The 25699-nt window shown below is 35.1% G+C and overlaps 1 protein-coding gene across 2 annotated transcripts in view; it reads right to left on the bottom strand.

Annotated features, from left to right (window-relative positions):
- Positions 1 to 25699, bottom strand: part of C2H8orf34 (chromosome 2 C8orf34 homolog) — a 145363-nt gene that overhangs the window by 44931 nt on the left and 74733 nt on the right. For both annotated transcript variants that reach the window (XM_009085863.4, XM_050971577.1), the window contains one exon: positions 7905 to 8040. In XM_009085863.4, the coding sequence (XP_009084111.3) occupies positions 7905 to 8040 (136 nt within the window). The remainder of the gene's footprint in view (positions 1 to 7904; positions 8041 to 25699) is intronic.

The following is a 25699-nucleotide window of genomic DNA, read 5'->3' as shown; positions in this document are numbered from 1 at the left end:
TGAGTGCCAGTGTTTTTCTTTTGTTTTGAAAGCACAAGATACCAAAGTGATACACTACTCCAGGGAAGGAAAGACAGAATGATTTATTTTTGCTGTACTTAGCACTTACAAAATCAAAAGACAATGAATATACTATTTTGGGTATTTATGTATCAAAACTGGGTAAATTAACCACTGCCCAAATGCAACTCATTGAAAAAGCAAAGTGAATATTTATTTTTTGAATCTTTTTTTTTGCCACAACTTTTTCTTTTCCCATAATTATTTTCATTTTTCTACTTTATAAGAAGTTTTAACTAGCCAAAGGAAAAATATGGGGTTTGTTTTCAATTTTCCAAAGTGAAAGGAGAATTTTAAAAGTTATAAAGCAGTACCATATGGAGTTTAATTTACTTGTTTGCCACTATTAAAAGGGAAAATATGCAAATAAAAGATTTTGTTTAGGACAAAGTCTGTGAAGCTGGCACAAACAAACATGAGAAACATTCAGCTCTTTTAAAACAAGAGGTCCAATAAAACAAAGGTTTCAAAAAAATAGATAAAGGAAAAAGGAATGTAAAATAGTGACATGAGTTGTCTGGAATGTTTAGTACTTTCTACCCTATAACAATAGCCACTTAGAAATAATACACAGTCAAAAAGATAATATGAAATGCATGAGAGAAAATAAAAAAATATGTGTATGTAATCAAAAATTTTGATTTAGATTTGAAGACATAAACTTCCTCAAAGTCTGTACATCAACGCTAATCACAGAATTTTCCCTCCAACATTCATTCTGTACCAACCACCTCAGTTTGGAAACATTTTTCCCCCTTGGTACTTTGAAGTAATTTGTTCCCAGGTTTCAGGAAAATTAACAAAGCAGAAATTTCTGCCAGAAACTGAGTCACTAAGCTGGCCTTACCACTACTGGGCAGACATACAAAGACTATTCTTTATGCAAATACATGCACCAAACCACACATATACCTGTGCCCATTCCCCAGTATTGCATCACAGTGTACAGACTCAGATAAGGAATTACATGGAGCACTTGAGAGGTTATTCTTTCTGACACATCTGTGTATTATTGATTAATAATATTAGAGCCTATAAAGAAAAACAGGGAGTTATTTTACATCCATTTTGATCAAATTTTGTTCTAATTCCATCACCTCTTAACACTACAGTTAAAGGGATGATTATAGCTCATGTAAACATACCAGAATCACCTTTAAGTTAGCACCTGCAGATTTCCTTCACAGAGCAGTTTTGACAATTCACATAGCAGCTAAGGAGTATTTGCACATACAGAACTTTTTCTGCTAGAATTCAACACAGACATAGCTGTTTATTACGTCACCCAGACAGCACACACTGTTATTTATGGTCAGGATAAGGGGAAAACAGTCCATGGAGTTTCAATATCATTTAGTCCTTCATGCATTTTCATGGTATTACTCCCTCTGAGGTGACTGATGCCAGAATGCTCAGTTTGGGAAAGAAATCTTACTGACTTGAACAGCAGCAGTCTGCTAAAAACAGAGCAGAAGCATCAACAGTGATGGCTTAATCTAATTTGGCAGAACATAAACCTAGACCAAGTGCAAAAAAAAATGCACCAGTAGCAAAAATCACATCCTTTCTTCTGCTGGGACCTACGGCATCTATAGAGGATGCTGGATGTTGACCCTTTTTAACCCTACCTGATTAGCCTCTATCCCAGTCTTCCATGGTACAGTATCCATTCCCTGACACCTTTCCATCCCCAGTTCTAGAGTTATTTTGGGATTACATGCCTGGGCAAGGTAGGAGAACCCATCTCATTTCAAAACACAAGTCAGCCCTGCCAATGGTTTCTGTTCAGGGAAAACAATGACAATGAGAGCAGACTCGTCATAAACAATAAGGAAGGGATCTTGTGTCAAGTGGAAGTTGACGAACCTTAGTAGGCTTCCTTTCTTTTCTTGAGGAAATCTTCCAGGAGCCTATCACCATTGTCTGTTTTTTAAATGTAGTCTTTAATCAGTGTTTATGATCTTCCTCATAAATGTAATTAATTTCATTAATTTTTCTCTTTGGTGTCTGAAGTTTCAGGAGTGTTTTCTGAGGACAGTGCATACAGTAAAATAGCTTTTTAACAGCAATTTTTTCCCTCTTTACAGTCACGAGCTTTTCTGCTTTTGATAGTTAAACTAGATTCACTTGTCAAGCTTCGGACTATTTTCTTCACAGCTCATTATCAAATTTTCCACAAAATGCTTCTTTATGACCTCAAGTCTCACTAGTGTTGTCAGAGCTTTGTGGTATTGGGATAAAGCACTGCCATACAAATTCTAAGATTATAAAACAGTTGAAGCTAGATTAATACCGTAGAAATCCCCAGCCAACCAAATAATTCCTGTTCTTTTCTAGAGATATATGATGGCCAATTCAAACAACAGTCCCACAGTTTCCACCATTTTTCTGAAATTATTTCAAATTATAGCTGGCTCCTTCATTTCTTTTGTCTCCTCCTCTGTAGGTTCCTGGTTGTCACGACTCTATGTCATGAAGATCTGCTCTAATTCCACTGATGTATTGCAGAGAACCAGTACGTGATTCTAAATTTCACTTAGCACCACATGCTTTATATGATTATATCCCAGGCATGGATGTAGTGGAGAATACAGTGTAGAAAACCAAACTTTAAAAACCCCAAATTGTTAAAGAAAAGGTTACTGGTAAATAAACAAGCTAACTAGAAGACCGAAGGACAAAACATCTTAAAGATGTAAAAGTCACAGATGATGAGCAGGGTAAAGTTTCACAGGCAAAGCAAACTGGCATGAGAATCTTTGAGTACTTTCATCAAACCAAGCTTTCCAAAAATACCTATCTTGGCAGCATGCACAGAGTACCTAATTTATTTTACATAAACAGCTCAAGGGTACAAGTTACTACACTTAAACTGTAGTCCACATCCCAAGGATGAGAGTAAGAAAAGCTCCATTTTATTTTTTTAATGTATTGACATACTTTCTTTGTTTATATCTATATTTTTGATTCCTCTAATATGTTAAAAGGCCTCAGTACTGTCCTTTTGCTTTAGCTAATCTTAAAATATTAACTAAAACATTGCAGCTGAACCCTACATTTGTATGCGACTAGTGCTCCTTCCTAACATTCTTGTTCAGAAGCCTTCAAGCTTGTGGCACAGTATGTTTTCTATAATCCCATTTCTTTTTTAATCACATGCAACCCCTTTTTTGTATTCTATTGATGTTAAAAAGAATGAATGCAGCCCTTGCGCTATTAAAAACAAAAAGCTTCTTACTTTCAGGAATGCATTGGCAAGACTCCACAAGAACAAGATTTAACTTTTGAGCATGGCAGTGGGCATACAAGGCTAATGGGTGGTCCTTAAAAAAAAAAGAAAAAAGAAAAAAAGAAATCCCCCTGTAATTCATTCAATAGTACATTAATATTATCTTTTACTTTATGGTTGATTAAATTCTTGCAAAACGCTCAATGTGCAAGTCATAATACATATCAGAATTATGGAAGTGGTGTTTGGCTTTTACAAATTGTCATGTAAATATCTGTTTAACCCATACAAGTTTGTTAATGTGTGAGGATGTCTTCTATTTCATTGGCCAAACCTGAAATGCATTTGTTTTTCCTGTATGTGAGAAAGGATTCACAAAAAACATGTTACAGAATGAGTCAGTCTATTTTATAAGCCACTCAGACCAACTGTGCCCTTGAACAAAGAAAGAATTATTATAACCATTTTACTCAAATAATCAAAAACCAGATCCATTTTAGTAGAAGTGTCCTTCCCAGTTTTTCAGGCTAAATAGAAAAAAGCAAACCTTCCAAATACAGGGTGGGGGTTTTTGTAGCCTTTTTTCTGTATCTGTAAACCTAGTATTGTTCTACCTTGTGAATGATGTCACCCCTTTATTTAGATGACTTAATATGCCACTTAACTTGCCCTGTAGTCCAAGAGCAGCTATGGGAATAACATTGTTCTGGTAGCTACTTCCCCATTTGAAAAACCTCTTAAAGCTGTTATCCATCTGCATTTCGCTCATCGTGTGTGAAACATCTATACAGAAAACAGTAAGCTCTCTGTTTCTTACAGTTATATGCCAGACTACAAACCAATTTATACTCCAGTAGAACTAACCCTTCCTTTCATTTCTCATTGCCCTCTGGGAGTATTTCACAAATGTTTTTTGGGACCTTGGTTGTTTTGGGGGGAATATTTTAGTTTTTTAAATCACAAGCTGTAAAAACCAATTTGGTATGAGATCTTGAAAGAATTCTCCATTTTTATTGCCTGGATGTCTGGGTGGAGAACTCTACCTTTTTTAAAAATTACAGACCCAGTCTGTGATAACTATCTACCTGTTTATTATTTGAAGATGATTGGTGAAATTATTATGATTAACGGTTAAATATCAGTTTCTAAAAAAAGTTACAAGTTTGGGAGTTTTATTCTAGTTCAAAAAATGTCAATTCCTCTCATTTCTTATGATTCACAAACAAGTTTGTACTTTTGTCTAAGAGACTTAGGGCAAATGAGAATATTTTCCCAAATGAAGTGACTCAACATCGTTGCAGGTTTCCTCCACAATATAAACTGGATTTAGTTTGTCTTGTAACAAAATTGGTTTTTATCTCTAACTATAGTCACTTCCATTTGGTATTCCTTTTTTGTGGTACAAAGGGAAGGAGCTATACTGGCACTAAATGAAGTCTGATCACAAGTATCTCAGCATGGAGGAAAACCATTGGTTTAGCCCATTCTTCTCACAAGTCATTGCTCTCATTGTAGGAAGCTCGAGAAGCCACAGAAATATAAGATATATAACTGCACCCTACTGCAGGTGGTTTTATGGGACACACAAAATGAAACCAGTCCTATTCTCAGGCTAAGGGAACCTACACATAGCCATAGACCTGTTCACTCTAATTCTCAAATAATGAGGGAGTGCTAATGATCTATGGCAAGAAAATGTAAACCTAGAAGCAAGAGCATCCAAAACTAACACACTCTTTTAATGAATAAATAGGGTGGAACTTCAATAAGAATATTCATCCTTTCCAGATGAGATACAAAATATTAACCCAAATTACTTAAAGCTAGTACTGAAAAACTTCAATTTTTCAAATAAACGTCTCTCAGAAAAGCTCCAAGATGTCCAAGAAAGTGGGAAAACTTCTGAAGGAGGTGTCATAGCAGGTAAATTGAGTGATGAGTAATGACAGCAAAGCATTAAAAAAAAATACATCAAGGTTGAAAGAAATCAATTATGCAAATGCATGAATAAAATTCAACTTTTTGTATGAGCCAAGACACATGTTTCCTAATATTTGGAACTTTGCCAATTAAATTTCAAGTAAAAAGTTGCATTTCTCCTAACGACAGCCAAAATACCTCCAGCAAACCTAATCTGGTAATCTGACTTGACAAGGCCTATTATCTATACAACACCACTGCCATTAATAGCTCAAATCTTTTCAAATCACCTTGTACATCTGAAAAATGAGTAACATTAACAGGAAATATACCTGTTTAATTGTAACCAAAAGCATGGATAACAGCTATTACTGACTTCTTTTTAAATTGCATTCAAACATGTCTACAATCAAATCACACAGTATTTATATATACACTGTACACCACACAAGATTAGTTAGAAAATGGAACATGAAAACATAAAAATATAATTTCTAAAACAAATTAATACTCTAATAGGTTCTGTATTATGACCTTACATTAAATATTAGCCTTTGTCATAACAACGGAAACAAAGGCCAACACTGAGAATCTGATTCAGTGAGATGATCCAAATACTCAGACTCCAATTTTATAGCACAGTACCTTCAATGGCTATATCATTGACTAACACAATCAAATTGCTCTTGAAATCAAACAGAAAAAAAATGTCATGTCTTTGAAGCCACTTGTTTCATGCAACTGTCTGTACCTCCTACTTCATCTGCTGCAAGAAGGTGCCAGACTAAACCCCTATGAAGGTAATGAAGAGAGAGCTAATTGCACTAATAACTGTCTTGAAGAGAGGAAAGGTGTCCTCAAGTAAGAAGGAAGGAATGCTCCAAAAGAATGGATAGACTTTATCACCTTGAAGAAAAATATGCTAGCTTCCTCACTACTGAACACAACAGAAATACCAGTTTGTCTCTTTTGACTTCCCTTGCTCCTAAAGAGATGGGGAATTTTTTTTAATTCCTGCAAAGTTTAAAGAAACTGCTAAACTGCAACAAGAGTAAAAAGAACCACAGTCATGAAGGTATCACCCAGTTCCTCACCAATTTCCTTAAACATGGTAGGGAAATCATTGAAGGTGCACAGGCAAAATAAAGCATTGTTTTGTACTCTCTGATAAGTGAAGTGACAAAAGAGATTTTGTGAGATCTTTCTCTCCCAGCTCATTTTATTTTAAAGGGCAGAATCGTTTATTGCATGCAGTTAAAGAACAATACCAATAGCCAAGGTTGCTAGGTTTGGCTCAAGATCTGAGCCCTTTGTTCCCTGGTGTGCAGGATTGAAAGAATATATAGTATCTTGGCACCTGCTGTTAGCAGCTACTTAAGGGAATTCAAAATTTAATTAACCTTCATAGCAATTCATAAAAGATGTTATGTAAGTCCAGACCTTTAGAATTTAGAGAACTTAAGGTTTCTATATTCCTTACCTCTCTACTTCTTAATCCATGGACTATGGATGCCAGGTGAAAAAATGTGCCACGCTTTCACGTAGGTAGTTGTTTGGAAACATTTTACAACATAAGCAATTTGTTTATATAAATTAGGAAGAATTCCATGACTTGGGTGTTTGCCCTTTTCTTAAAGCATAAGACCACACAGCTGACAAGCAAAACTCTAGAATTACAAAGCCACCCAGTCACTGCTGCTCTGACAGTACTGTGAGGTGAAGTTCCCGGAGGCTCCACAACCCTGCCAGAGATGCATCAGAAAATGTCTTGAAGCATGTCTTGTATGTCTATATAAGAGCTTTAGAAAAGTAGTAATTTATGAGCAAAAAGTAGAAAAAAGTAGGGTGGCATATGGCCAAACTTTTGACTTAATTTCACCACAGGTTGCTTTTTATTTACAAGCGGCTAATCCGCTCTCAAACTACACAATAGAGCAGCCACTGGCAAAGGCAGGCAGATAAAATTGGCATGCCTCTATTTTGTTCTTGCTAATCTGAACCATTAACAGAAGGGTGAGAAGGCTAGTTTTGTCATTTAAACAGGCTTAAATCCTTTCTCCAAATGAGCTTTTGTCTACATAGAAGAATTCATCCAGGAAATTTAGGGGGTTTCTGTTAGTGTTGCATTCTTGAGTTGACTAAGCTACAGGAATACTAACCTGTTTATTTGGTCTTCATACTGTAAATGCAAAAATTATTGCCAGCTGTCAAAACCAAAAGGGGCTCAATCTGGCTAAATTATTTTTCAGAGGTGAAACAGGATGAGATTATAAACTGCTAAGAAGCAACTATTTGAAATCCTGAAGTGCACCTGTGCAACTAAATCTCCATTTATACAGGTGCTTTTCAAATTGGATTTGAACCCTTAAATTCCCTGATTCATCCCCTGAAAAACCACAGAAGCTCAAATAACTAATGACATTCAGAGACGGAAGGGCTCAAAATAGTTTCAAGCTGTGAAGCAAGGCCTAGGACTAAGGATGTTCTTTGATTCACTGTCGATGCGACACATCAAGCATAAACATAAGTTGCACAATTCAAATGCCAGAGGTCATAGGGTAGCCAGTAGCTAAGTAATTAATTTTTTTTAGCACAGGAGAGGTCATCACCTGGTCCATAAGCACAAAACACAGCCAAATACCTGGAGGAAAAAAAATGTATTGGTTAGCATGATATGGTTTTGTTTCAATTTTACCTGGCACATCTTGCACATATATTCAGTGTGACCTTTGCTTGAGGCTCAGCCGTATGAGCACTTCGAGTCTGATTGAATTTGCTCCCAGAAGACACCACACTTGTTACTCCTTCCATTCTGAGATCATCAAGATCCTCTGCAACAAGAGAGAACAATGGGATGAACACATGATTAAATTTTGCAGCAATAAAGAAGCCTTACCTGTAGAATCACTAAAAATGGAACTGCTCAAAAATCGGGAAGAAAACAGTTACTTGCATACTAATAGGAAAAGACATATGAGAGCATTTTTATTTTTTATATATTATCACCATCTTATAAGGGGTTCCTTAAAAAACATTCTGTATCATTTCCACATCAAAGCATGCTCCATACTTTAAAAATCTTTATTTATCTGGTTCATTTTTTAAAAACTTGTCATCAAGAGATGCTGTCCAATAGCTCTATTTGACACTGGACATATTGAAGAAAAAAAAAATTTTTTTAATGTATGCTCTTCCTCTGTGGTTTTTTTACCACCTATTCACTTAGCAGTGTAAAAATATTGCTAAAATAAGTGTTCTGCTAAACCCACAAAATATGAAATGGACATACATATCACATTGAAAGGGACCATAACGTGCATACTTAAATCTACCATGTTCCTGTAATATGGGCAACTCACAATAAAAACTGAATTTTAAATGACTGTAAAATCATTCACATTTTGAAGGGAGACAGAAGAGGGTCTCAGAGAATTTTTTTCCCAAGATGACACTGGAATAGTGCAGCTCAGCTGAACTGTAAAAGAATTCTCTTGGTTTACAGTCAGGCCATTCTATTATTTAATCTCTATAATTTTGCTAACACAAAACACAAAATATTTTTTGCTAACAAAGTTCTCTATGCCTCATGTATCTGTAAAGCCCAATTTTCAGCTGTTTATAACGTGATTAGACTCTAGCTGAAATGTAAACAAACAAAGCACTGGCTAGCTTCTATTAAATGACCATATACTGACCATGTAACCATTCCATGTACTGACTGATGCATGTGGTACACAGCATGTCATCATCTGATTAAAATGTCTTTCAGAAATTCTATACACATGTATTTTCATATATTTACATTTACAAAAGAAACCTAATGTTAAAGGATCTGAATGAAGCAGGAAGTACAAAAAGATTTTAAATCCCAGTATCAGATGGAGAAAAGTCACAGAGAACCTTAAAATCAGAGGAGGCTAATTAATTGAATTAATTAGAATGACACACAGTGGACAACCAAGCTGCTTTTCATACACAAATAAATGAGATACAACCCCCCCAAATCTCTACCCAAAAAACTTCTGGTTGTCCTCTACAGTTCATAGACCCTACTCTTACCACAGTGCTTTAGACTCAGGGCAATGTGGTCAGATTATCAGGATTATGTCCTGTTAACAACACTCTTTTGGGGAGACATGGATTTTAATAAGCAACAGTCAATAACAGCTAGGCTAAACTCACATGAAAAATTTGTGACCAAAGTTCTTGAACTACATTTTCTTCTCTGTAATGTTTTATTTTACTGCTTAAGAAAACTTTCCTCCCCACCACCACACCCCCAGCCAATTTGTTGCCTTGATATAAATTTACAAGTGTAGTGAAGTTTCTGGCATCATTTTATCCCATTTCAACACCTTTTCCTTTAAATTTCATGTATGGTTAATACACAAACTAATTCAAAGGACCTGGAAGGTTATACGATAGAAAGCTATGAAATTAACCACCTATGAGTCATTTCAGAAAAGGTATTACATATTTGGAACACATTATGTATTAAAATAAATACAGTTTAATTGTGCTTTAAAGAGGTGTGTAAAGTTCCATACTTTTTAACAGATGTAAAACACTGGATGAATTACAGCTTAAAAGAAATTGAAGTATATGTCAGTTTTTTCTCCCACTAAGCAGATGTGATTTCTTTAAATAAGGTTTTCAACTGTTCTTTGCTTGATTAACTTTTGATTCTCTCCTGCCAAGTGTTTCAACAAAGCAATGATATAGGCTGCCCTCCATGATACCTTTTATATTTGAATTTGGATATCAAACCCATGCCTTTTTTGTCATGTTTAGTCAACTAGCAGCCTTTTTCTGTCAAATGAAAATTAAATGAAACTTTGTGCAAGAAATGTGGATTCAAGAGCAACAGACAAGTAGGCAGAATAGTATGCAGTATTGATTTATTGTCAGATGCTATGAAAGTAACAACAGTAATGTGCATACAAAATGAAGAATAAAAATTTCAAAAAACCTACATCATTTCCAACTGTTATTTTTCTTAAGGAATTTTAGTTGATCAAATTCAACACTGGATGGAAGTTGTCCATGGCAAACTACAAAAAGCTGTTAATAATACAAGTAAACAGGGAAGTGTAACTCCATCTACCAAATCCAAATAATAACTGCAGCATTTGATTTAATTTCATTACTGCACCTCTGCATCGACATGGAATGATCTCAGTTTCTTCTGGATACTTCAGATTTACAGATACTGAACATTTTCTCACTAAAGCAACTGGGCTTTGAGAAGATCCCTGTTTTGTAACACCCATAACTTTTGCTGGGAATTTTTGAGATGGTAGGCAAGTTTATATGCCACCTTCCAGATCAAGCCCATCCATTATTGAAGGCTTTTAATTAAAAAAACGACAAAAAACCCCAATAAAACAACAAAACCTAGCAGCAGTAAAACAATGAATCATACAGAAATTTTAGTGCTAAACTCTGAGCGTACGTGTGCATATTGTTCAATAACTCACATGTGCTTTGCAGAAAAATATTTGATCACAAATAAGAAAGTTATTAAAATAAATACAAGCACTGAATGCATTAGTGCTTTTTAAGAGTTAAAAAACGAGCTCCAAAAGTTCAGATGCTTCTATTGGAAAGAACCAGTCTTAGCAAAATAGGATTTCATTAGAGAGTCAATACAGTTACAGGGTCTGGACACTGAATCTTTTCTCTTTCTTTGTATTCTTTGCTAGACCATCTAGTGATGACACAGCTGAGTGGCTCTGTGATTTTATTGAGCAGCAATGAGGTAATTCACAAAGAAAAGAGAGAAACAAAAGCCAAGCTGGTGACTGCTTCTGTCATGAAAGACAAGAATACAGTGAAACTTCTCAAATCCTTAGAAAACTGTTATCTATCTTTGTATAGTGATAGGCTGAAGGTTCACATAAATGAAACAATCTCATTTATGCTAATAAAAGTTTGCTATTTTAATATATGTTTGTTCACTGTATTTCTCTGATTTAATGTTCACTGTCTGCTATTCTCTAGAAAGGGCATGTGAAGACCCAGCTTCAGTCCTACAGCAATTTCCATTAAATATGTTCTGTGTGTTAAAAAAACTACATGTGAACCAAGCAAAAAGAACCTTTCATTTTCCTCAAATCAGCAATTTACCAAAAGGAATTCACACAGCTGCAATCTTTATGCTTTGCCATAACAGTACACAAAAATACTTGGAAGTGAGATAAAGATCACAAGTGTAATATTGCATAGCAGAGAACCAGATGTTTTCTAGATTGATAATAATGTTGTGCTAAGCTTAATTTGCTGTGATTTTTTTTATTTAGAAAACTTTCACCAAAAAGGGGAGGAGAAAAAAGTTACCTACTTCAACTAAACAAGAATATAGCCCAATAACAAGGTCATGTTTTTAAATAGGACATTGTTCACAATTATTTACTTTCTTTTTGGGAGGAAGGGATGGGGAGAGGGAAAGGGGAACTCACTAGTGCCAAGTATTCCAGAAACTGTGCAAGATTGCCTACTGTCATGGGATGACAGACTGTGGAATCATCTCACAAACACAAGACCTGCACACCATTCACTTTAAGACAGAGCTCTTCTTATGCAATACTCCTATAAGATACAGTGAAAGCTTAGTTGCACAGAAGGCTCACGTAATCAGATATCTTGTATTGTTTTCTATGATCCAGTCACTCTAGTCTCCTTGCTCCATTATAAAACATGTAGTAATTTCCCAGGAGTACTTCAAGAAGTATAAGGTTCAAAGCTGGAAAAAGTTAATGGCAGCTCAGTTTGTCTGTTCAGTCTAATACAAAGAAAAGCACTAAATGTTTTCATGTGAGAGTAAAAATTCAGATAATGAATTCAGATTTATATTCTTGCATGCCACCAGGCAATCCTGATGCATCAGTAAAATAATCTCATTTGTTGAAGCAATGAATTCTTCAGGGTACTGTTCTTACATTGTGGTAGACATTGATGTATTCCTTGTATATAGCATTGACTTGTCAAGGCATTGTTGGCTGAAGCACAGACTCTTAGTATGTTCTACTAATCTCATTTGAAAACAAACAAAGGCCCCCCCAACCAACCAAAAAAAAAAGCCAAAATTGTCAGAGCCAATCTAGCAGAATCTCACTCCATAGTCGAAATACCACAAAACCAGCAATGGAGTAGGGAAAGCAGCATTGTTTCAGCAATTGAAATATATAATGAATCATTGATTTGAGTTTTCACTTTTAATCAGCAAGAGTGAAAGGAATCTTTCTTCAGTATCTCCCTCTTCCTATCTTCCCCCAGCTGGGATTGGAATTAACATAGGAGGAGGCCTTTTCTGATGAAGATGTTCTAGTTTCATCAAACACTTCAGTGTCTTAGAAAACTATATGAAGGACTGGCCCACAGGGCACCTGTTTATTCTCCCTTTTTCCACAAGGTGTGAGAGTTACTTTTGACTGAAAACAAGTAACTTGCAGGCAAGACTGATGGAACACTGACCTAGGAGACAAGCGCATCTCTACAGGCAGTGCAGAGGCTTCAGAGCACATTATAGTCCTATTTTATTTACATGAGAAAGTCTATAATCACAGTTGGAAAGAATTGGCGTCGTGCTCTCTTATCATTCCCCTACTGGCAATCCAAGAATCTAATATCACCAAATAACCACTGCTCACCCACCAGTTCAGCAACAATAACTGACTAAATAACTATTGTTGCCCCTTACCAGTAGGGATTTCAAACTCATTGGTCTAAGCTATCAACTAGGAAGTTTCTTTCAATGCTAATGAACTATTTTTAAAACTTTGTTTTCACATTAATGGGAAGCTAGTGTTGTTTGGAGCATTTTAATTACTTGTACATTACCAATAAAATAGAATTTAGAATATTTCACTTGCTACATCACATTCTACAATGCATTACTGCAATTGCCATAACTGTACACCAGTGCGTGCACTGCAATAATGCAGACTCTCAAAAAGGTCATGAGATAATACACAAAACCACCCGAAAATCTGCAGTACAGAAGGCATTTAAAGGAATGTCTTTTAATGCTTTCCCTTAGTAAATTTTTCTTTTTTCTTTTTTTCCACCCTTAACTTTTAAATAAAGCAACTTTTAAAATTAAAAGCAAATTTTGATCAATATTTCTAATGAGTTCCAATTCTGATGTTACTCATTCCTGCAACCACAACAGTTGTGTGTAATTTGGGCCACAGTTCAACTCTGCATTCTTAAAAAAAAACACCAAAAAAGCTTTTTCATAATAGAAAAAAGTTTAAGTCCCTAAGTTTTTCCTCAATCATAACAAAAATATCAAAGCATTAGAAAAGAATATATATTTAAAAGGTTTCAGTTTGTGGTGTTTTATTTTTAACAAAGGGGAGACAGCTGTGATATTTTGAAGTGCATTTGGTTAACGTACTACAGATGTGCCTTACAATATATAACTGTAATACTGAATTTCACATCACATAATTGCTTACCTTTTTATTCATTAAGTCTATTTTGAATCAAGCTGATAATTTGCATGCAGTTTGTATGTTTTACAAAAATGAGCTGAGTAATTAATTAGTTCAGTATTCCTCACAAAACATAGAGCCACTACAGTGCATTTTCAGCCAATCAGACAAAATAATATCCTGTTTAGCATTTTGTGAATCATTTTTTGCATTGAGTGCTGCATTTATATCTCTTTGCAGCCACATAAGTTACTCTACCAGTCCCTTGGCTGGATTAATCTTAGCTAGGTTGTTAAGAGGCCAGTGGAAATTCATACACCTTTTATGAAAATGAAAAGTTGAGGTAAAGCATGAAAATTACAAATAATCTTATGCCAAACATTTCTAGTAACACTGAACCTTCAAATAGTTTTTTTTTTATTTAAAAAATAAAAAAACCCTATCTGTCCAAAGATTTTTGGAGTGCCAGTATGTATGCTGTCTTTCATAAACCTACATACACCAAGAATTCCTACAGTGCAAATATCTCTATTTCCCCAACTTCTTTTTTTTAAATTAAAATTATTTAAGTAAAAGTAAAACATTTTACTTCTCCTCCAGAGAATTTTCTTCATGAAAGAGTACCACAATAAGTAAGAAGCAAGATGCTTATACAACTTAAATTTTCTACTGATAAACTAGCACATCTCCCATTTTAGAAAAAGTGCCTTTCAGTTGGGCACTATTGCACATATTATGCTAGAAAAGTTCCAGTTAATTTAGGGACTAATATATGAGTGATCTCAGACTGGACAGTTTGGGCAGGCAGGGAAAAAGCAATGAAATCTCTAAACTTCCTGTGTGCACAGGTACATTTAGCAACAGATATTTCCTATGCTGTATGTGAAAGTTCCTAGTAAGCTCTAGGTTCATTAAAGTCCTGACTGAGACAGTAACCACTAAGTAATTCTATGATAATCACCAAAGCTCTTAGCTAAAAAAAACTAGAAAAAACATATTGTGGATCTTTTCTATTGCTCTTCAACTTCTGCCCAGGCTGCAAAGGGAGAACTGCCCTCCTTGTTCCTTCTGCTACCTGCGAATCTAGGATGAGAATGAGTGGCATCCAACGACCAAGGCTCTACCATTTCTTCCAGCCCCATCCCTCTATCAGCTTGCATCAACTCTGCTTGGTCCTGAGACAAGACCATCTGTTTTGTATCACTATCCTCATTTTGGCCAGACGCTGGGACATCTGGAAGACTGCACTGTCTACACTCTGAGAAGCAGACACTGAGCTGGATACCATCAGCGTACCAATGGCATCACAGCTGACAGAACATGCTCTTCCTCACTCATTATTAAATTCATACCACTGACATCCTTCCAAAGAGGGTAGAAAAAAAATTTATAATTTTATCTCCCCAGTTAGGTCAAGCATATAAACTAGCAAGTATGTCAAAAACATTCCACACATCCAATAGATTAATCATTTAATAAGGTTTCAAATATACCATACAGTCTTCCAATATTTTTTTTTTTTTAATAAAGAGAAGTAAATGCCTTTTAAATAAAGTTTAGGTTACTGAAAAACATGTGCAGTTGGAGATGTATAGGTGCTGCTTATTCTGTTACATTGCTTTGTGTAACCTATGAGTTCATTGTCTTATATTTCTTCATGCTTTTGGTTTGGAAAGGAGAAATTTAGGGTTTTGTTTTGCTGCAATGCTTGTGCAAGCATTCTGCAATGCAAGACCTGGCTGAAATGGAAAATGGCCTAATGGTACATATAGTTTCTACACTTGGTACATTTGGTTTCTACACTTTCACTGAATATTGCAGGAAAGATAATTGCCTAAAAATAAATCAGGCATTACAGCATGTTAGGTCATGCAGTGTTAGTTCAGGCCTAGTATCTTTAACATCACAGAGATACATTTGCTTTTACTCAACACTACCTTATCTTCTGGATATGAACCACGTATTTCTCCAGAATATCTCATTTCAGAAGATTAAAACCATTTTGAAAACCAATCAGAAAATTTTATCTTACAATTCTGCTTTTCAAGACACACTAACACTAATCGTGATTCCATTGAACTCAAGGGGAATTTTTCATGACTCCACAGACTGAAAATTTATCTTAAGTATTTCAAGTTTCTTCTTTTTGGGTTTTAGCTCCTTAAAATGAGAGCTGTGAAACTCAGGTAGATCTTGAGATATCTTTAACTTTGGAGTCCACAGCAGTAGAAAGGAATGTGAATCACATCCCCTGGCAGTCACTGTATGCCCTTTTCCTGTGGAGGATAAAAAGTGCAGGCTAACCACTCTATCCACACTCTCACTGACTAAGAGGGAGTCAGAAACTCTAGACTGGAAGATATTAAATGTTCCTCTAAGAGCTGTGAAAAAAGGGTAAAGGAAACGCAAAATATTAGGAAGCACAATCGTCATATGCTGGATGGAGGCAGTTGAAATGAGTACATTGTATCATCAAAGATAAATTACTAATTTATTGTATTTCCTTCTCTGTACTAATTTCCAAGACTGCAGGCAATTTGACTGTTAGAAAACCTAAAAATGAAATAAAGACAAAGTCACAATACAAACCACATCAACAGGAAGAACAGAGAAATGAAGAAAAAACCCCAACAGCAGGAAAGACCGTTGCCAAAAGGAAATAGGCAGCACTGCACCAGGAAGAAAGTTAGGTCAACACAAGAAGGCCAAGTAATTAATGGTTACTGTTAGCTCAAATAGTGGATGAATGAGGGCAAACTCCAAGGTGCTAACCTGCAGCAACTAACGATGCAGTTCTATATTCCAATGGCTTGTTTCCAGTGGTGATGTCCCATTTATTCCTGTTCTTATCCCTTTCTACCATTCCCAGTGATATCAGTGCTTGATTTTTACCTGACTCTGGTCAGCATATGAACAGTACTATATTTAACGTGGAATCTGCTGCATGTGTGTTGGTAGAGTTGCAGAGCTGCCTTGGCACACTGAGGTTTCGAGCATAAAGATCCATCTAAAGGAAACAACAGGAGCCTACAACTCTGCCTGAAGGAACACAGGAGGAAGTAAGATCACCTTCTCCAAAAAAAAACGAGCTTTCATATTCAGTTAGGCTCAGCCTTTCTCCCAGAGCCATAAGCCTAAGGGGTAAAAGCATCTGCTATTTAACTAACACTGACAAGTCAGAATATGAGCATGTTTATCAAAGCATCAGTAATAAAAGAAAACAAGATATCATTTTTACATTAACAGAATGATACCTCATCTACGACTCACCACTGCTGCTTTAACAACCTTAAAATTTAGTGCAATTTTGCTTCTTGCTTCTCTCAAGACACAGAAGTTTTTTAAATCTGAGATTCTATGAGAATATTTATATCTTCTGAAATGCATTACTAATATATTACCAACAAATGATTCTTAATATTATATGTTACCACATTAAAGATACAATTTTCCATTTAAAGAAAAAAACTATTACACATGGCAAGTAATCATTGCCTTTTATTTTTTTCTTATTTAACTGAGCAATGGCACGCTGATAAAATCTACTATGACTGAACTTGGAAATAAGCTTGAACATGAGAAGCAGACTAAAATCAGGCTTGTTATCAACACAGTGTCTCACCTTCTTATCACTTTTTCCTCATCTGTTTTAAAATTCCTGAAATATGGTAATGTGCATAAATTAAATTATATCTGATATTATGATACTGGTTTTCAAATGAATGCAGGCCCAATGGACACGTCTTGATATTTTGAAAATGAACATAAATTAGAAAGGTGATCCATAGGCTCAAAAAATTTTCAAAAGTTAGTAATTTATCAATTTCCATATTACAGATACAAATATTATGCTGAAACTAGTGTACACATACATTTGATCCTTCATAAAATTGTCATATCAATTCCAAATTCAACATCCATTAAGTTTCTCAAAACACAAGAAGCAGTTTGTAACATCTAACAGTGAGTACTTCAGCATATCCACAGAAACAATTTCCTCAGCTCCCAAATGACCTTTCCAATTATCTAGGTACAATCAAAGCTCCTTCTCAGAGGAGCACTTCAAAACAGCCTGGTTAAGAAGTTCAAGAAACTCAGAAGGCTGACACAACTTCCCAACACACCAGTGAAAGTTCCCCATATGATTAATGTTCTATTTCTTATGGAGCATTTCTCTATGTGAAGAATCAATATGATGTGAATTCTTGCCAAACTGTTCCTCACTTACAAACTATAAATTATGGCAAATATAAAGTAATCAAATCCATGTAATCCAAGCAAATTCTAAACAGGCTATCACAAAGACAATTCCCAAGTCACAGGTGGTATAACCATATTATTTATAGAATTTGAAGTTTTAACTGAGAATTTTAGGTTCCTTAAGCAAATATATTATTGAAGCCATTTCACCAATGTTTTTGAACACATCCATAGAAAATTAATACTCAAAGACAAAAAAATAACTACGGCTATGTGAGAACTTAACAATATTTTGCCCTGGTAACCAGACATATATTTAGAACAAATTTCACCCAAAAAAGTATTGTTTTTATCAAATCATTATGTGAATTTTCATAAAAACCCCCCAATGATAAATTCAGCCAAATTGTTTGTGACTGACATAACCCAGTTGCTTCTCATTTCCTGAAAAACATCAGGAAAACAAGTTCCTCTCAGAAATATTCAAACATGTAAAAAAATTTTTCTATTCCTCTGAGGACATCCACGTAAGCATGAAAACCATTTCATAAAATCCCCCACATGGACACATTTCCCCATACAGCCAAACGGAGAAACAGGTCTGGAAACTATTGTTAGACACCTTGACAAGTCTTCTCTACCCTCAACATTACTTAGAGTACTTCTGCAGTTAGGTGATTGTGATTGAATAATTAAATCTGTGACGTTCTGAGGAATTGTCTCTCCACAGACATTAACTCACATTTACTTTTAGTCTTTTATACTCTAAGAAACTGACTGAGAGTCTGAAACAGGAATTAAATTATACATAAAGTTCCGTTGTATACATAAAAATGGCAAAGATTCACTCAGCTTCTGAATATCCTAAATAAAAATAGAGTAATCCGTATGTCAAGAAAAAGCATTTTCCTGTGATGTACCAAAATAATCTTTTAGAGAGGGGGCAGGTGAGCAAGAGGAAACAATTCCATTAAGGCAAGCATTAATTAGGAGTGACTGTATTCTCTACATGTAGAAGAGAAATGAGGACTTTGGTTCACAGTTCAATGTTTGAAGGAAATAAATGTTTAGCCACTTCTTTGTACTATAACAGGGAACTATCACAGTGAATGGCAAGGTATTTGCAGGACACACACCCAGTTCTCTTGCGTCCACAAAACCAGCTGATTTGCCTTCAGTTGTTCTGAAATCTACATGCAACAGGAGGAATATTTCTACATGAAAAACTGTAAAACATACACATGGCTTATCTTCTGAATCTCAAAGATTCATGCTTTCAGTTTAGTCAGGTAAAAGGTTACATATCAGAATAAAATTAGTTAGCCTTCATTTGTATTTCACATAAACAGTACACAATGATTTTTAATAATGATTTAAAACAATAATTGCATTTTTTTATAATACATTTATTATTTTTGTCAGCCTACTGGACAATACTTTAATTGTCTGAACAAACTTGAAGCTGAAATTACTCATCACAGAAGAAACTTGAAGGAAGATTAAGAAAGGATTACATGCAACACTAATTTCATACTTCAATGTAATTTATAGATTCAAAAATAGGAAAATACTAAAGTCAATAATATTTTTAAATTCTGCAATAATATAGGAATTTTTTGGACAAACAGAAAGTATGCTCTTTACTTATGTTAAAAAGGACAAATTATGCGACTATCACTTGTTTTATTATGAATTATGCCTTTAAGAACAATTTTGTTCTTTTATAGTTTCATTTACACCACCTTTTCAAGTTTTTATTCTCATCATATTGAAAATCAAACAATCTCCTTGTAACTTTTGGTTTTAATAAAATAAAGGGAGAAATTTTTTGAAGACACAATTGGATTTGTCTCTCTTTGCATCTGGTTAAAAATCAATACTGACAAAACCTACCATTTGCATATTTATTTATATTTCATTATTGCCAGGACCGTAAAGTTTCTCTGAAGAGAATTAAAAACAATGGAACAACTATAATTCTTTTCATTTCTATTTTATTCCTTCATTATTGGATACTTCAAAGATATACCATTTCTTTACAGAGAAGAAATTTGGGCTACATCAATATAATCTAGAAAACAGTATGCCAATAAATGAAACCTTTGTGCTCAAAACTCCTTCTGTCACAAAGGCATACTGTAACCTCTACTGTTTAGTCCAGGAATGTACCACTATGCATTTAACATCACATACATACACACAAAGCCTAGTAAATTTTAATTTCTTTTTCAGATGCTCATATCTCAACATTTTGCTAACCATTTCCATCCTCACTTTTACATATTCTTCCAAAGGTGACTCACCATCTTTCTGGCCATGATCACACTCCCTCACAGCAAAACCTTGGCTTTCTATGCATCAGAGGCTGAACTCATATTTTACTGCAGTGGAGCCAGCACTTAACTCTTCTAAGTGTGCTCCCTGTGCCACTTATTGTTCAAAGACCTTGATGACTCCAGGAGCAGTTTCACAATCAGTTTAAGCTAAACCAAATCTGTGTTGCCACAGGAAGAGTCAGACCTGCTTGTCCCATATGCCAGCTGACTATTTGTCCATCCTTATGCCAGCAGCCAATCTTGTATGGTAGCAGGGCTAAGCAGCTCATCTCTCTGAAGGTTATCTTTTTCTTGCTGCATTCATTTTGAGCTCAGCTCAGACTCAGTACCATCTTTTCTGATGGTTTTTGCTCAGACATGGAACTCTTCAACAGGCAATCAGAAAATCTGAATTTAAAATACAGCTTAGTGTTTGTTTTTAACTCAGTGTCTGTGATATAGAAATAGTTAAATTAAAAAAGGGTAATGTCTTGTTATTTAAGTTAAAATAGAAGATATCACCAGGAAACATCTATATAGAAAAGATCAATACTAACTCATCTTAAAATATAAATTTTATTCTCCTTGGAATAAAAAACTGAAATCCTATAGCCTATAATTTAAGAAAATATTTGGTATATATTAGAAATTAATTTTAGGACTTACTTTTAATTTAGGATTTTAACTTAACTTTTAAATTTTACTTTAACAGCTCTTGCTTTGCATTTAGCTTATGCACAAATATTATATGTACTATCTTGAAATCACTGCACAAGTAAAATTCAGAGAAACAAACAGAAATTGCCAAAACTTTCACAACTCCAAAGCAAAAGGTTAGAAGATAAATTTGCTTCAAAAATTGCTATTTAGATTAAGGCAATACTCCCAACTGCAGGGGGCAAAAAAGTAAAATAAGGAAAGGACCCCAAATAAAGAATTATGTACAACAACTTCCAGTGTCTACTTTTACTTTTTACAACTCCATTGACTTCAAATTATTTAATATCAAAAATAACTTGGATCCTTATATTTAAATCTAGTATATTTCCTCTTTTTTGCCTCGTCGTTGCCCATGGCCATGCTTTTTTTTTAACAGACTTGTTATTTAGTGTATTCTTACTCTACTTGTCTCCCCCTCACCCTTCCAGTTGTCACTAATTATTCACAGGATCTGGAAGCTATTTATGATAACTGACAACAGCCCTCAGCTGAAATGCTCCTTTAGGTTATTTTTTATTTACATTCAAGCATTCCTATTTTGTGATGACATAAAGTGATGATTACCCCAATTTATCTCTTCAATAATTGTTCTGTTTGTGAATTTCTCATGTCCTGAATATTTTTTGTCTCCACTACATTTCGCCTTCCTTCGTAATCTATACAGTAACAGTCAAAATGTCTTAGATACAGTTACACCTACTGCCAGTATATTCACATGCAAAGAATGATGTCTTCATGAATGCTGGGTTATTAAAGAAAATGCAAGAACAGGCACTGGGAGCAGCACTATTTTTGATGTTAGCAGGTACAGTGCAGTAACTACAGTGATCTTGCAAACCCAAGGAATTGTGCCACAGTGACCCTGGGAACCACAGCAAAGGTTAATGAGACTCCTGGCCTGCTCCAAATGGCTCACACTTACAGAAGATGGCAGTGGTAGTGGTGTCTGACTTGGAGTGTTTGAAACTATCCAGTTTTTTGCAGGGGAGCCACGACTTTTACTGCAGCACTCCTAACTTCAACTGATGGAAGTAATTTCTTAAGACAGCAATCAAAGCAGACAAATGGAACACTTGCAATTTTAGGTGGGCTGAAGACCTGCGTTGAGGGGCAGTTTTTTACTTCTTCGGTTTTTACTTCTTTGTTTTCAAATTCACTCTCCTAATTTTTATCAAGGCTTTTTAAATTGCATTCTGATTTCTGAAAATATCAGAGGAGTTCCCCTTCTGAAAACCCACATTCATTCTTTTTGTACTTAGCTATAAATTACCTCCTACTTCACTCTCTTTCTTCTCCATGTTTATTCTTCCTGTCCTCTTTTTTAATTTTAGCAATTACAACCAGTATTCCACTCCCACTTAATTTTATAAAATAGAACACTCTCAGAAGTTCTTCACATGCAATATACTCTATAAAAAGAATGTCAGGCCAAGCCACAGCTTTTTAGTCTAAGTTTAATATTCTGTTTGCAAGTAAGAACAGGTAACTTAACAAATAAGTTTGCACTGTGCCATGTTATTCACTGCTTTGCATATTATTTGCTGTTTGCAGCATTTAAAATTATATTTATCCTCTAAATTTTAAATTCAGGCTTGCACTTGGTATCATGTTGAATGGCAAAAGCACAAACCTTGCAACATATAATCAAATTAAAATTCAGCCTGGCAGGAAAATTAAAATACCCAATGAAGGTTACTCTGTAAGCCACAAACCTGAATCCTGAATTCTCAGGGATTTGTGATACATCTCAATAATTCCTTCATGCTAATATCAGCTGCTTCCCTCCATATTTCTTAGACTATCCTCTCCCTAGTAATCCTGCCCACCTTCTTTTCCTCTCCTTCATTAACTCAAACAGCTTGTCCCAAAACGCTTCAGCAAATCTGCAGATGCTTTGTTTGTTTCAGAGCCATGATAGTGATCAATCTGCAGTGCTAACTCTTTACTTTGTACTGAAGTTTCAGGATGGTACTAATGAGATTGTCTTCTAACCAGACACCAATTTCCAGAGAATTGGATGAAATTTCCTGGATCAGAAAACTGTCAGTTTCAGTTGAAATTTGACAGTAGATTTAAAAGGGCTAGAACTCAAAGACAGAGTTCTAGCTCATCTTACAAAATCATCTAAGTCCACACAAAAACAGCCTCACTGGAAAAAAAGGGGCTGAAAACTTATCAGGTGAAAAACGATGTCCAGGGGATATCACTACCGGGTTACAATGCGCTAAAATCACTTGTGTTACTGTGAACAATTTCCCCACCAAAATAAACCCTAGGTAAAACAAATATTTTCTTTTTTCTCATCTTTCAGTAGTTAGTAATAAGTTTTTAGTCCTTGAAATTTTGAATACATGAAGTCTCTTGCAGACTCACCCAGCCTGAAGTTGCCACCAGGAGAAGCCATCTTTCCCTGCTCTGCCAGACAGTGTTACTCTCCTAGGCAGAAACAGCTTTTCTCAATGCACTGGGCTGAAAACAACAGTGATTCACAAGCTGATTTACAAGCAGATCAGATGTCTCTGCCTTGAGGGCTTCCATATCTATTAAAGGCTCAGGGCAAGGCAGATGGCTGAGGGTGGCAACAACCCCGGCCAATAATCTCCTGCGGCAAGTTTGTCAGAAGCTAGACAAGAAACAATTTATTCTCACTAATGATTTTGCATGCCCTTTTTCATTCCTCCTCTAAACTGCTATCCATAAACCCCTTCAATTTCTGTTTGTCTTCAGTCATTTCCCGATGTCCTTCCCTTCTGCTGTATCTGCTCTGAGATGAGGGTGCCTAGAACAGAAAGGCTCTATACCAAACTGGGGTGGGGTTAGCTCACTGGGCACAAACAGGAACAACTGAAAGACACTTGAAAGCAGGATATTCAGTGCAGACAAAGTTATTATTTTGACCTAATAGCATGGGTCAAAGGTATCTGGCTCTTTTTATGTTCACAGCTGTTTTGGGCCTGCAAACATATCATCACAACCATTCATTTTAATTTAGTTGCCTGAATAATGTAGCAGTAGGACAAATAATTCTTTCTAATCTGTGCACGGACATTTCTCAACCACAAAAGACATCTAGCATAACATTTTCAATTTTTAGAAAGTTCTTCACTTGTTTTCGGCCCTGACCATCTTGGATATTTTAGAGTAATGTATAAATTTCACTTCTCTTATCACCTACTACCCATTAAACGATAACATTCTAATAGAGGTACTCACTGCTACTGGATTGCTGAAATGATAAATATTATAATGGTTAATTTATTTATTAATGAATAATTTTTGCCACATGGGCAGTTATTAATCAATGACAGCACTTTATTTTTTATCTTATGACTACTTTACCTCTCTAGTATGCTTTTGTTTGAGGTTTTGGCAAAAGTTTTTTACAAAATTCCAAGTAAGTCATTCCTATTAGTACCTACTAGCCAATATTTTGCCAACACCTTCACGAATCATAATTACACACAGTCAAAAATGAAAATATACTTGTACTCAAGCCTAATTACTAGGAACATTCCCTTTTTGAAGCTTTCTAAGGAGTAAAATTAACTTCACATTACATAAACATACATCTTTCAAAAGCAGAGAAAAATCCTTTATACTCAAATGGTTGGTTTACTAAATATTGAGAGAAAGAGAAGCACTAAGTAAATATTCAGTGTTTGAGACCAATATTGGCCTCAGAAGCAATGCTATAACTCTCATCCTAACAATGTATTTCTTATGAGAAGTTCTGAAATATTTATATGGAAACTTCTCTGATGTCTTTCTCAAAACTGAACCTAGTGAGCAGCTAACTAAAAATCCATCAGACTGCAAACATAAATTCATACAAAAACTTGAATACAATTTTTTAAAGTTGGTCATACTCTGAAACAACTTTTTAAATAAATTTAATTGGTTTAGTTTTAATGCAAAATAAACACTTATTTTAAGAAATGATATTTTCTAGTTTTAATACATAAGATGCTGGTTAACAAACAAGTATTGGGCTCCACAATTTTTCAAATAAAGTTATTCATTCAAAGATATTCAGTGTGAATTAATAACATTGGGACATTGCATACCAGCTGACAAAAAACTGTTATTTTACCTATGACCAAAGGGATGCTAGTAACACTAAAGAAAACACTTGACTATTCTTTGAATTGCAGGGTGCAAAAAAGGGTTCTGATACACACTGAGAATTTTTTTAATCAGGGGAGCCTAATAAGCCAAAAATAGATTTGAACTCTTCACAATGAAACACTGAACATGATTGTATGTTCTCGAATTCTGCTAATCATGATTATAATTTATCTTCATAGAGAAGGTACTTGAAATGCTGCATAAATGCAATATTACACCAAGAGTGTCAAAATGTAACTTCTAAACTCTCAGAAATTTTATGCTGTGGCAAATATTATAGTAAAAAAATGCAGTTATGCCTTGTCTTCACAATTGTGTCAGACCCATTCCTTATATTAAATGGTTTTGTAAATGGTGGCAGCTTTCCTTTGCATGCAACCTGACTACACCAAGAAAACATTATCTATTTCACAGCCAAGAGCCATTCATTCGGTATTGGGCAGACTGCCTTTAAGAAATTATACTATGCCTAGGGGGTACAAGCACTATTTATTCTCTAAATTTCAGCTCATTTTGTTAACCAAGCATGCAAAAGGACAATAGCTCAGAGCCCATCCTGTTAAACATGTAAAACCACCGATAGAAGTATTTGCTATACTGTTAGTTAAGCAATGCCTTTCCAGAGGTAAAAAGACCACAAGCTTTTTCAGAATTGCACAACTGTTCTGGACCACTGAAAACAGAAATCTACTTTG

Source organism: Serinus canaria, chromosome 2, assembly GCF_022539315.1.
Source record: "Serinus canaria isolate serCan28SL12 chromosome 2, serCan2020, whole genome shotgun sequence".
Lineage (NCBI taxonomy): Eukaryota > Metazoa > Chordata > Aves > Passeriformes > Fringillidae > Serinus > Serinus canaria.
Note: the sequence above shows the minus strand (reverse complement) of the source record. Positions and strands in the feature narration are given on the sequence as shown.